Source organism: Pristiophorus japonicus, chromosome 17 (genome assembly GCF_044704955.1).
Source record: "Pristiophorus japonicus isolate sPriJap1 chromosome 17, sPriJap1.hap1, whole genome shotgun sequence".
NCBI classification, from domain to species: domain Eukaryota; kingdom Metazoa; phylum Chordata; class Chondrichthyes; family Pristiophoridae; genus Pristiophorus; species Pristiophorus japonicus.
This window is the reverse complement of record NC_091993.1, coordinates 63,272,512-63,286,658: the sequence shown is the minus strand read 5'-3', so window position 1 is coordinate 63,286,658 and position 14,147 is coordinate 63,272,512. Positions and strand designations below refer to the sequence as shown.

The window sequence follows — 14,147 nt, the reverse complement described above, 5'->3', positions numbered from 1 at the left end:
CCCATCGCTCTCTCTCTGGCACGAACGGCTGCAGAATTCTCCCTGGCTTTCACACAGGTAGGAAGATGGTTTATTTAATCTTTTCTTTGCTTATAAATGTTTATTCAGGTTGGATTTATTTGTATAATATTTGTAGAAGTATAAATAAGGATTTATTGTCGAATTTAATGAGTTCCCTCCCCCCCCCAACCCCTCGTTCTGGACGCCTAATTTGTAACCTGCGCCTGATTTTTTAATGTGTAGAACAGGTTTTTTCAGTTCTACAAAAATCTTCACTGGCTCCATTCTACTTTAGTTTGGAGTACATTTTCACTGTGGAAACTTTCAAATCAGGCGTCAGTGGCCGGACATGCCCCCTTTTGAAGAAAACATTCTGTTCTAAACTAGAACTGTTCTACCTGACTAGAACTGCAGAAAAAAAAATGTGGAGAATTGCGATTTCTAAAATAGTCCTTTCTCCACCAGTTGCTCCTAAAAATCAGGCGCGAATCATGTGGAAACTTGGGCCCTATAATACTGGGCCACTGTCTGATGGCGTAAACAGCAAGGGGTAGAAATTGCCCCCCGCCCAAAACGGGTTGGTCCCACCCCATCTCGATGGTTCTTATCGCAGCTGTGGTTCAGGTTGGCTCTTGAGCAACATTCAGCCCTTTGTTGGTTAATTTTGTTCTGATCCGGAAGTCAGTCTTAATGGGGAAGGTGACAACACTTGAGGGGAGACAACGTGGCGGCGACACCAACTGAGGTGCGGAAGTTGGGGGCGGAGCGGAGTGACTGCCATAATGACATAATCACGGTTCTCCTCATCACTTACACGGGAAAGCGTTCGCAATTTAAAAACTTTGCCCTACTGGGCCACCAGTGAGGGTTTTGGCCGGGTAAGGGGGTGCCAGGCTGCCAACTAGCCAAACCCGGGGGCATAATTGTTGGGCCGACATGGCAGTCGGCTGACAAAAAAAGCATGGCGGCAGTGGCAGTAGGTCCTCCCCTTTAATGGAAGCCACACTGCCGCTACAGAAGGCCACAGCCTCACTGGACCACTGGGGAAAAAGTTTGTTTTGGCACCGCCGGGCAAGCCGAAGATTTTCCAAGGGGACTGTCGCTGTCAGGGAGAGGGTGGGGGAGAACATCGGCAGCGTGCATGGTGATGACGTGCTTACCGCAGGTCAGCAGCAGCGGAGTGGTGGGGGGCGGGGGGGTGTGATCGGGGCACCACCGGGAAAACTCGGAAGGGCAATTGGGCTATCAACAGTCCGCCCGCCGATTTGCGATGGTAACAGGCCTTAATTTCGGCCCCTAAGAGTCAAGACCCTTTTTTAGCCTTATGGTAACGACGAACACAAAACCCCATCCACTCCTATACAGTACAAGTGAGCTACATCTTGTAGACCAAAACAGCTAAAAGAACTTTAAACAATACAACAATCCAAACATGGACTAAACAGCTGAATTCCAGAGGCGAGGTGAGAGTGACTGCCCTTGACATCAAGGCAGCATTTGTCCAACTGTGGCATCAAGGAGCCCTATTAAAAGGGGAATCAGGGGGAAAACTCTCCACTGGCTGGAGTCATACCTAGCACAAAGGAAGATGGCTGTGGTCATCTATATATAAACGATTTGGAAGCAGGGACTGAGTGTAACGTAGCCAAGTTTGCTGACGATACAAAGATGGGAGGAAAAGCAGTGTGTGTGAGGAGGACACAAAAAATCTGCAAAAGGACATAGTCAGGCTAAGTGAGTGGGCAAAAATTTGGCAGATGGAGTATAATGTTGGAAAATGTGATGTCATGCACTTTGGCAGAAAAAAAATCAAAGAGTAAGTTATTATTTAAATGGAGAAAGATTGCAAAGTGCCAGGACCTGGGGGTACTTGTGCATGAAACACAAAAGGATAGTAAGCAGGTACAGCAAGTAATCAGGAAGGCCAATCGTATCTTGGCCTTTATTGCAAAGGGAATGGAGTATAAAAGCAGGGAAGTCTTGCTACAGCTATATAAAAGTTTTGGTGAGGTTTCTGTATTTACGAAAGGATATACTTGCTTTGGAGGCAGTTCAGAGAAGGTTCACTAGGTTGATTCAGAAGAATGAGAGGTGATCTTATCGAAACGTATAAGATTATAAGGGGGCTTGACAAGGTGGATGCAGAGAGGATGTTTCCACTGATGGGGGAGACTAGAACTAGAGGGCATGATCTTAGAATAAGGGGCCGCCCATTTAAATCAGGGCAAGGAGAAATTTCTTCTCTCAGTGGATTGTTAATCTGTGGAATTCACTGCCTCAGAGAGCTGTGGAAGCTGGGACATTGAATAAATTTAAAACAGAAATATACAGTTTCTTAAACGATAAGGAGATAAGGGGTTATGGGGAGCGGGCGGGGAAGTGGAGCTGAGTCCGTGATCAGATCAGCCATGATATTAAATGGCAGAGCAGGCTCGAGGGGCCGTATGCTTACTCCTGTTCCTATTTCTTATGTTCTTATGACATCGCTGCAGGAGTTCCTCAGGGCACTGTCCAAGGCCCAACCACGTTCAGCTGCTTCATCAATGACCGTCCCAAGTGCCAGACAATGACCATCTCCAACAAGAGAAAGTCTAACCAACTTTCTTTGACAATCAATGGCATTACCATTGACAAATCCCCCACCATCAACATTATTATGGGATCAACACTGACCAGAAACTTAACTGGACCAGCCACATAAATACTGTGGCAACGAGAGAAGATCAGAGGCTGGGCATTCTGCAGTAAGGGACCCAAATCCTGACTCTCCAAAGCCTTTCCACCATCTACAAGGCACAAATCAGGAGTGTGATGGAATATTCTTCACTTGCCTGGATGAGTGCAGTTCCAACAACACTCATGAAGCTCAACACCATGAGGACAAAACAGCCCACTTGATTGGCAATCCATCCAGCACCTAAAACATTCACTCCCTCCACCATAGGGGCACCGTGTACAATCTTCAAGATGCACTGCAGTAACTCGCCAAGGCTTCTTTGACAGCACCTCCCAGAGACCTCTACCACCCAGAAGGACAAGGGCAGCAGGCAAATGGGAACACGAATAACCTCCAAGTTCCACTCCAAATCACACACCATTCTTTCTTGGAAATATATTGCCTTCATCGTTGCTGGGTCAAGATTCTAGAACTTCCTCCCTAACAGCACTATTGGAGCACTTTTATCATCATCATAGGCAGTCCCTCGAGTTCTTTGGTGAATGTACATTCCAATACAGGAATTACAGTCTCTCACAGGTGGGACAAATAGTCGTTGAAGGAAAGGGCAGATGGGGAGTCTGGTTTGCCGCACGCTCCTTCCTCTGTCTGCGCTTGTCCTCTGCATGCTCTTGGCAACAAGAATCTAGGTGCTCAGCGCCCTCCACTTAGGGCGGTCTTGGGCCAGGGATTCCCAGGTGCAGGTGGGGATGTTGCACTTTATTAAGGAGGCTTTGAGGGTGTCCTTGAAACGTTTCCTCTGCCCACACTAGGCTCGCCTGCCGTGTAAGAGTTCAGAATAGAGCGCTTGCTTTGGGAGTCTTGTGACGGGCATGCGGACGATGTGGCCCGCCCAATGGAGCTGGTAGAGTGTGGTCAGTGCTTCAATGCTGACCTAATCGAGAACACTGATGGTGCATCTGTCCTCCCTATGGATTTGCAGGACCTTGTGGAGGCAGCGTTGGTGGTATTTCTCCAGCGCTTTGAGGTGTCTACAGTACATGGTCCCAGTCATCCAAATCCACGGCGCGGCTTTGGACAATGTAGACCATTTTCCATACATCAGCAAGGGCAGCCATCGACGACGAGATCCAACACTGCCTCCAGTGCGTCAGCGCAGCCTTCGGAAGAGAGCGTTTGAAGACCAGGACCTCAAATCTGGCACCAAGCTTATGGTCTATAGGGCTGTAGTAATACCCGCCCTCTTGTATGGCTCAGGGAGGGAGCACTTTCACCACACAGGCTGCAGTGGTTCAAGAAGGCAGTTCACCATCACCTTGTCAAGGGCAATTAGGGATGGGTAATAAATGCTAGCCTCGCCAATGACGCACACGTTTCGTGAATGAATTAAAAAAATAAATTATCAAAACAGACATCAGAGATCAGTTATTTGGGGTCAGAGACGGAACTGGTGCAGTAGGGTTGGCGGCTCTCATAAAATGAGGAATCATATTGAGTGTTTTCCTCACCATCCTTCCATACCAGGAGGGAGTATTTGTTTCTCCCCTTTTTCCCCTAATTTTTGTACCATAATTGAAAAAGTACTCTCAGGCCAGTATCGCTCTATAACCACTAACATGTGCATGAGAGGGGCGTTGGGCAACACTCATCAACATTTTCTCTACTTCTGCTTCGAAATAGAGCAGATTGGAAAACTGCAAATGTAACGCCCCTATTTAAAAAAAGGAGGCAGACAAATAGCAGGAAACTATAGACCAGTTAGCCTAACATCTGCGGTTGGGAAGATGTTGGAGTCCATTATTAAAGAAGCAGTAGGTGGACATTTGGAAAAGCAAAATTCGGTCAGGCAGAGTCAGCATGGATTTATGAAGAGGAAGCCATGTTTGACAAATTTGCTAGAATTCTTTGAGGATGTAATGAACAGGGTAAATAAAGGGGAACGAGTGGATGTGGTGTATTTGGACTTCCAGAAGGCATTTGACATTTAAAAGGTTACTGCACAAGATAAAAGTTCACGGAGTTGGGGGTAATATATTAGCATGGATAGAGGATTGGCTAACGAACAGAAAACAGAGAGTTGGGATAAATGGTTCATTCTTGGGTTGGCAATCAGTAACCAGTGGGGTGCCGCAGGGATCAATGCTGGAACCCTAACTATTTACAATCTATATTAACGACTTGGAGGAAGGGACTGAGTGTAACGTAGCCAAGTTTGCTTTTCCTCCCATCTGTGTTTCGTCAGCAATGTGTGAGGAGGGGACAAAAAATCTGCAAAAAGGACAGACAGGCAAAGTGAGTGGGCAAAAATTTGGCAGAAGGAGTATAATGTTGGAAAATGTGAGGTCATGCACTTTGGCAGAAAAAGAATCAAAGAGCAAGTTATTATTTAAATGGAGAAAGAGTGCAAAGTGCTGCAGTACAGCGGGACCTGGGGGTACTTGTGCATGAAACACAAAAGGTTAGTATGCAGGTACAGCCAATGGAATCTTGGCCTTTATTGCAAAGGGGATGGAATATAAAAGCAGGGAAGTCTTGCTACAGGGTATTGGTGAGGCAAGAAAGGATATACTTGCTTTGGAGGCAGTTCAGAAAAGGTTCACAAGGTTGATTCCGGAGATGAGGGTGTTGACTTATGAGGAAAGGTTGAGTAGGTTGGGCCTCTATTCATTGGAATTCAGAAGAATGAGAGGTGATCTTATCGAAACGTATAAGATTATGAGGGGGCTTGACAAGGTGGATGCAGAGAGGATGTTTCCACTGATGGGGGAGACTAGAACTAGAGGGCATGATCTTAGAATAAGGGGCTGCCCATTTAAAACTGAGATGAGGAGGAATTTCTTCTATCAGATGGTTGTGGATCTGTGGAATTTGCTGCCTCAGAGAGCTGTGGAAGCTGGGACATTGAATAAATTTAAGACAGAAATAGAGAGTTTCTTAAACGATAAGGGAATAAGGGGTATGGGGAGCAGGCAGGGAAGTGGAGCCGAGTCCATGATCGGATCAGCCATGATTGCATTAAATGGCAGAGCAGGCTCGAGGGGGACGTATGGCCTACTCCTGCTCCTATTTCTTATGCTCTTATGTAAATACCTTCCCTTCCACTTGCTGCTTCACCACAATTGCTGCATCTAATATCTTGCCAGTCAATGGTACAAGTCCAGTGGAGCTGCATAGCACTATGACACAGGTACCATCTGTATAGGATTTCTATACTTACTTTTCTTCTCATCATCTTTTGCTTCCAGAAAATCAGTCACTCTGGAAGACCATTCCTCATACATTGCTACATGTAATTTTAATGCACTCAGAATCGGATAGAGATCATCCAAGGCATAGCGATACCTGGATGGGAAGAGAAAAGTTGAACACAGTAAAGAAGAAGAAATTAAGTGAAAACATTTTTATCATAAGCACAGAATCAACGTTCAGAAACATAACCTATTGGAGAGTGTTCAGTAGCTGTACGTGTCTCTGCATTGGTTCATGCCTGTACTCCGCTGGTGAAACTTTTTATTCAAGCCATTTCCAATCCACGGCTGCTGGTCTATTGTATTAAAACGCTACAAGAATTAATTCTTTGACTATAAGTTGTCATTGCACATTCATAATTTATGTTTATATTAAATTTACACAATCTTACATTTTCAGAAAAAAGTAGCACAAGTAAAAACAAATTTTCCACTTCAAAAACAGGCAGTCCAGCATTGAGCATCACTACTATTGTGTGCATGAGCAAGACCAAAGAAAGAGAAATATATAGCAGGCTCAGCCATGAACCTGGAGCATTACAAGAATGTGACTCCTCTCTACAGCAAATAGTGACTCTCTATTTCTTTTCAAAAAGCAAAAATTGTTCAAAACAACCAAGTAAAACCAAATTATCATCCCTCCAGTAGAACGCTGCGCGGGTGCTCGGTACGCACGCTGCGCGAGGAGGGGGCGGGTGCTCGGTACGCACGCTGCGCGAGGAGGGGGCGGGTGCTCGGTATGTACACTGTGCGGGGAGGGGACGGGTGCTCGGTACGCACGCTGCGCGAGGAGGGTGCTCGGTATGTACAGTGTGGGGAGGGGGCGGGGTACGTACACTGCGGGGAGGGTGTTGCGAGTGCTCGGTATACTGTGTGGGGAGGATGTTGCAGAGGGCACTATTCACATTACCAACAGCATATACAATTTTACACGAATACCCTCTAGTTCCCTTTCTAGATCAATTAAGTTAACTATGTATTTCTTGGTAAAAACCAAGGCAAAAAGCTTACTTAACACTTTTGCGAGATTTTTTTGATCAAGTTTCTTTTGTATTTACATACTTATTTAAATACATGTGGTCTTGGTAACGAAGGTAATTTATCAGCTTGCCTCTTTCAAATCGGAGTCCATCTGGTACCTTTGACTAAATTTAGTCAGGCCAGATAGCTTCTAGAGTTGGTAACAAAAGGCAACAAAATACAAGAACATTATTTATAGTATAGTATATCAATTGCAAATTATTTGCTGATTTCTATTACAAGGAGCTAGCCAAACTTGACTACCATAAAATATGTATGCTGGGATACTGGCGTGTGTTTGTTCTACTGTCCAATGTATTTGTTTGGCATAAAAGCCTAAAATAAGCTCTAGTGTAGTGTTATTGTGCTGCTAAAGTCTAGGAGGATCATGTGAAGCCAGGGGGATAAGTTCAATTACCTGGGAATGCTACAAATTTTAGCTATATAGAAGGGCAACTGAAAACCCTCTGAAATACATGAACCCTACATCCCCAAGGAAGCCTAAAATACTGAGAGTTGGGAAACAGAGGCAGAAGAAACCCCAAATGAAATGAAGGTGGCAACTCCTGGGAACTCCTTTTCAGCTCCAACCTCACTCGTTTATATGGCATTAGTGAAGCATGTCTTCCTGGCCCGACTCAAATCAGACCAGTAACATAGAACTTAACTGTACACGGTTATAAATCTCATAATACAACTTCCCCAGTCTGTAACTACTACCAAGATTTATGCGAGTATAAGCAAATAAGGTGGATGAGCTAAGTGCACAGGTAGACACTTGGGAGTATGACATTATAGCCATTACAGAGACATAGCTGAAAGAGGGGCAGGTTTGGCAGATCAATATCGGTGAGGAGGGATGATATTTTAGAAGGGTCATCAGATGAGGCCCATATGGGTCGAACTAAAAAATAAAATACTGAAAAGATCACACTGCTGGGCGTGTATTATAGACCCCAAACAATGGGAGGGAGATAGAGGAGCAAATATGTAGGCAAATTGCTGTGAAGTCCAAAAACCATAGGGTAGTAATAGTATGGGATTTTAGCTATCTAAATATTGATTGGGACAAATATAGTGTGAAGAGTATAGAGGGTGCGGAATTCTTAAAATGCATTCAAGAGAACTTTTTTTAGTCAGTATGTAACAAGCCCAAGACAAAAGGGGGTGGTTTTGGATTTAGTTTTGGGGAATGAAACTGGGCAGGTGGAAGGGATATTAGTGGGAGAGCACTTCGGATCCAGTGACCATAATTCAGTCAGATTCAAGTTAGTTATGGATAAGGACACGGATAGACCAGGAATAAAAGTCCCAAATTGGGGAAAAAAGTTCACATTGCTAAGTTGAGGAGTGATTTTGCTAGTGGACTGGAAACAGCTACTTGCGGGTAAATCAGTGTCGGAACAGTGGGAGGCATTCAAGGAGATAGAGGAGCTCAGGCCAAACATGTGACCTTAAAGAAAAAGGGCGGAACAACAATTCTAGAGCCCCCTGGATGTCTAGGGACTTATAGGGGAGGATAAAAAAAAAGGGAAGCTTATGTCATAGACCGACAGCTAAATACTATAGAATCTTTGGAGGAATATAGAAAGTTAAGAGATAAAATTAAAAAAGGATATTAGGAATGCTAAGATAGGGCATAAAAAATTCTTGGCTAGTAAAATTAAGGAAAACCCAAAGATGTTCTATAAATATATTAAGAGCAAGAGAATAACTAAAGAAAGGGTAGAGACCATGAGGGTAATCGTTGTGTGGAGGCAGAAGATGTTGGTATGGTTCTTAATGAATACTTTGCATCTGTTTTCACAAAGGTAAGGGGCAATGCAGATACTGCTATCAAGGAGGAGTGTGAAATTCTGGATGAAATAAACAGAGAGAGAGAGAGAGAGAGGAGGTATTAAAGGGTTTAGCAGCTTTGAAAGTAGATAAGTCCCCAGGCCCAGATGAAATGCATCCCAGGCTGTTGAGAAAAGTAAGAGAGAAAATAGCAGAGGCCTTGACCATCATTTTCCAGTCCTCTTTGGCACCATGCCCAAATCCAGAGGACTGCTGATGTGGTATCCTTGTTTAAGAAGGGAGAAAGGGATAGGCTGAGTAATTACAGGCCTGTCAGCCTAATCTCAGTGGTGGGAAAATTATTGGAAAAAATTCTGAAAGACAGGATAAATGTACATTTGGAAAGGTAAGGATTAATTAGGGACAGTCAGCACGGATTTGTTAAGGGAAGATCGTATTTGACTAGCCAGATTTAATTTTTTTGAGGTGGTAATCAGGAGGGTGGATGAGGGTAGTGCTTGCATACGATGTAGTGTATATAGGCTTTAGCAAAGCTTTTGATAAGGTCCCACATGGTAGACTGGTCACGATGGTTAAAGCCCATGGGATCCAGGTCAAAGTGGCAAGTTAGATCCAAAATTGGCTTAGAGGTAGGAAGCAAAGTGTAATGGTTGATGGATGTTTTTGAGACTGGAAGGATGTTTCCAGTGGGGTTCCGCAGGGCTCAGTACTGGGTCCCTTGCTTTTTGTGGTATACATCAATGATCTAGATTTGAATATAGGGAGTATGATTAAGTTTGCAGGTGACACTAAAATTGGCTGTGTGCTTGATAATGAAGGGGAAAGTCATGGACTAAAGGAGGTCATCAATCTACTGGTCAGGTGGGCAGAGCAGTGGCAAATGGAATTTAATTCAGAGAAGTGTGAGGTAATGCATTTTGGGAGGACTAATAAGGAACGGATAATCACATTAAGCAGTAGGCCACTTAATAGTGTAGATGAACAAAGGGACCTTGGAGTGCTTGTCCACAGATCCCGAAAGTAGCAGGCCGCGTGGATAAGGTGGTTAAAGAAGGCATGCGGAATGCTTGCCTTTATTGGCTGAGGCATAGAATACAAGAGCAGGGAGGTTATGCTTAAGTTGTATAATATTTTGGTTAGGCCACAGCTGGATACTGCGTGCAGTTCTGGCTGCCGTATTATAGAAGGACATGATTGCACTAGGGAGGGTGCAGAGATTTACTGGGATGCTGTCTGGAGTGGAGAACCTTAGCTACGAGGACAGATTGGATAGACTAGGTTTGTTCTCATTGGAACAGAGGAGGTTGAGAGGAGACGTCATTGAGGCGTACAAAATTTTAAGGGGCCTGGACATACTGGATAGTAAGGGTCTATTTCCCTTTGTGGTGGTCAATTACGAGGGGACATAGTTTTAAGGTGGTTAGTGGAAGGTTCAGATGGGATTTGAGAGGGGGCTTCTTTACACAGAGGGTTGTGGGGGTCTGGAACTCACTACCTTGAAAGGGTGGTGGATGTAGAAACCCTCACCACATTTAAAAGGTGTTTGGATGGGCACTTATAAAGTGCCGTAACCTGCAGGATTACGGACCTCGTGTTGGTAAATGGGATTAGACTAGATAATCTCTTGTTGGCTGGTGCAGATATGATGGTAAGTACCGCAGGAAATTAAATATGGCCAGGGTGATCTCCTGGAATAGTTTCGATCGCCTGGATGGGTTGGAGAGAAATTTTCCCAGATTTTTTTTCCGTCCCAATTGGCCTGGGTTTTTAACTCTCCCAGGAGATCACATGGCTCCGGTTGGGGTGGAGTCTACAATGTTTCGGTGCAAGGGGTGTCGCAGTTGTGTGGGGCGGACTGGTTGGGCTGGGTACTCTTTACCTTTCCGCCATTGTTCATAGGTTTATACGTAACCTTCAGGGCTGCTGACCGAGGGCCATGTGGCTCTTTGTCAGCTGGCATGGACACGATGGGCCGAAATGGCCTCCTTCTGCGCTGTAGATTTCTATGTTTCTATATTTACTGGTTGCAAACAGCAAGGTTCCATCTAGAGAGAAAAGTTCTTGCATTATTTACCTGAGCTGACATCTGTGTGGTGGACACGAGCAGAGTTCCTTCGCGTGGTACAGACAAACCAGCTGGTTGGATTTACAAAGGCATGTGATTGCAGACAAGAAACAAGTAGTCTTGCACTTCGCACACTGTCGCTCATCATCAGGCAACAACTCGAATTTCTCCCTCACAGAATCAATTACTCCCTAGAATGAGGAAAATAGATTAATTCATTTTCAGTGAAAAATTATATTCAGGTTTAATCTGACCGTCAGTTATTTCCAGAGTACTCCGATCTGTTAACAGATGAGCAGAAAGGGCCCATGTCATAGTTCAGACCAGAAAAAAAACCTATCCTGAAATACCCTAAAAGAATTGGTGAAGAAGAGCTTCACAGACAGCCGATCAAAGCTGTGTAACATTCCGCCACAATATCCTATTCACAATTGTAACTATTTGCTAATTCACCACACCCAGGTATCCAACCAAGCACAGCACATCAAAGGATGAACCAGTGGTGTTTGTAGGTATGGAATTACCTGACAATTGTTGAAATTAGAAGGTCCTCAAACATTTTAAAAACATCTCATAGAATGGCCTCCTTCTGTGCTGTAACCATTCGGCCAGTCAAGCCCGTGCCGGCTCTCTGCAAGAGCACTTCAGCTAGTCCCATTCCCCTCACCCTTCCCCCGTAGACCTGAAATTTTATTTCCTTCAGGTACTTATCCAATTCCCTTTTGAAAGCCATGATTAAATCTGCTTCCACCACCTTTTCAGGCAGTGCATTGCAGATTCTAATCACTCACTACGTTCTATAATAACTTTTAAAAGGGAACTGGATAAATACTGGTCGTGAAAAATGTTGCACGCTATGGGGAAACGGCAGGGGAAGTAGGACTAATTTGATAGCTTATTGAGAGAGCCAGCACAGACACAATGGGCCAAATGGCCTCCTTCTGTGCTTATATCATTGTGATATTGGATTCAAAGCCAAGGAGTTTCAGAAATTCTATCTGCCATTATTGAGGACTGTGGGAATTAAAGAAAAAGAAATCTGCTTGGTTTCAAAAAAAATTCTTCCTCTTCTACCTGCAATATCTTGTAAGTCTACCAAAATCATTTGGGCTTAGAATCTACCTGCTAATGAGATAGAAAATATCCAATGTTTTCTTTAGGCTACAGTAATGCACCATCTGACTTGGCACTTTCGTTGTCACTGGATCAAAATCCTGCAACTAATTGCCTAACAGCGTGTGGGAGCACCTTCATCACATGGACTGCAGCAGTTCAAGAAAGCGGCTGACCACCATCTCAAGGGTAACCAGGATAAGCAATAAATGCTGGTCCTGCCAGAGAGGCCCACATCCCCAGAATTATTTTTGTTTATTTATTTTTTTTATATAAAAAAAAGGTACAACTTATATTTGTATAATACATAGTAAAGAACATGACATGGTACATACAGGGTAAGACAAGGCAAAAAAAAAAGTCTATATCAGATATCATGAGCTCAATACTGCAGAAAGCCGAGAAGAGTATAGAAAGTGCAGGGATGAAATTAAAAAGGAAATTAGGAAAGCAAAAAGAGGGCATGAAAAAAATACTGGCAAGTAGGATCAAATAAATCCCAAAGATGTTTTACAATTACATAAAGAGCAAGAGAATAACTAAGGAAAGAGTAGGGCCTACTGGGGACCATAATGGTGATTTACGTGTGAAGTCAAAGGACGTGGATAAGGTACGAAATGAATATTTTGCGGCTGTCTTCACAAAAGAGGGGAATGATGCCGATGTTGAAGTTCAGGAGGAAGATAGTGAAATATTGGACAGGTTAAATATAGAGAGGTTTAAGGGGGGCTTGGCATCCTTGAAAGTAGATAAATCGGCAGGACTGGATGACCTTGGGGAATAAAAAACAGTAAAAGGGAATATTATTTGAATGGGGAGAAATTACAACATGCTGAGGTGCAGAGGGACCTGGGGGTCCTTGTGCATGAATCCCAAAAAGTTAGTTTGCAGGTAATCAGGAAGGCGAATGGAATGTTGGCCTTCATTGCGAGAGGGATGGAGTACAAAAGCAGGGAGGTCCTGCTGCAACTGTACAGGGTATTGGTAAGGCTGCACCTGGAGTACTGCGTGCAGTTTTGGTCACCTTTCTTAAGGAAGGATATACTTGCTTTGGAGGGGGTACAGAGACAATTCACTAGGCTGATTCCGGAGATGAGGGGGTTACCTTATGATGATAGATTGAGTTTACTCGGAGTTCAGAAGGATGAGGGGTGATCTTATAGAAACATTTAAAATAATGAAAGGGATAGACAAGATAGAGGCAGAGAGGTTGTTTCCACTGGTCGGGAAGACTAGAACTAGGGGGCACAGCCTCAAAATACGGGGGAGCCAATTTAAAACCGAGTTGAGAAGGAATTTCTTCTCCCAGAGGGTTGTGAATCTGTGGAATTCTCTGCCCAAGGAAGCAGTTGAGGCTAGCTCATTGAATGTATTCAAGTCACAGATAGATAGATTTTTAACCAATAAGGGAATTAAGGGTTACGGGGAGCGGGCGGGTAAGTGGAGCTGAGTCCACGGCCAGATCAGCCATGATCTTATTGAATGGCGGAGCAGCCTCGAGTGGCTAGATGGCCTATTCCTGTTCCTAATTCTTATGTTCTTATGTAAATATATCCAAGGCTACTAAAAGAAGCAAGGGAGGAAATTGCAGAGGCTCTGACCATCATTTTCAATCCTCCCTGGCTACAGGAGTTGTGCCAGAGGATTAGAGAACTGCTAACGTTGTACCATTGTTTAAAAAGGGAGGAAGGGATCACCAAGCAATTACAGGCCAGTTAGTTTAATTTCAGTGGTGGGCAAATTACTGGAATCAGTTCTGAGGGACAGTATAAACCTTCATTTAGAAAGACACAGATTAATCAAAGACAGACAGTCAACATGGATTTGCTAAGGCGGTCGTGTCTGACTAATTTGATTGAATTTTTTGGGGAGGTAACAAGGGGGGGTCGATGAGGGCAGTGCGTTTGATGTAATTTACATGGATTTTAGCAAGGTTTTTGACAAAGGTCCCACATGTAGGCTGATCAAAAAAGTAAAAGCCCATTGGATCCAAAATTGGCTTAGTGGCAGGAAGTAAAGAGTAATGGTTGAGGGGTGTGACTGGAAGGCCGTTTCTAGTGGGATTCCACAGGGTTCAGTACTCGGTCCTTTACTTTTTGTAGTATATATTAATGAGTTAGACTTAATTGTAGGGGACATGATAAAGAAATTTGCAGATGATACAAAAATTGGCCGTGTGGTTGACAGTGTGGAGGAAACCTCTAGATTGCAGGAAGATATCGATGAA

At 44.0% G+C, this 14,147-nt stretch overlaps 1 protein-coding gene across 2 annotated transcripts in view; it reads right to left on the bottom strand.

The window, feature by feature from the left end:
• The window catches only part of LOC139227764 (lysine-specific demethylase 5B-like), a 202,829-nt gene that overhangs the window by 66,728 nt on the left and 121,954 nt on the right, over positions 1–14,147 (bottom strand). For both annotated transcript variants that reach the window (XM_070858770.1, XM_070858771.1), the window contains exons 16-17: positions 10,817–10,998; positions 5,895–6,019 (exon numbers count right to left, since the gene is read on the bottom strand). In XM_070858770.1, the coding sequence (XP_070714871.1) occupies positions 5,895–6,019; positions 10,817–10,998 (307 nt within the window). The remainder of the gene's footprint in view (positions 1–5,894; positions 6,020–10,816; positions 10,999–14,147) is intronic.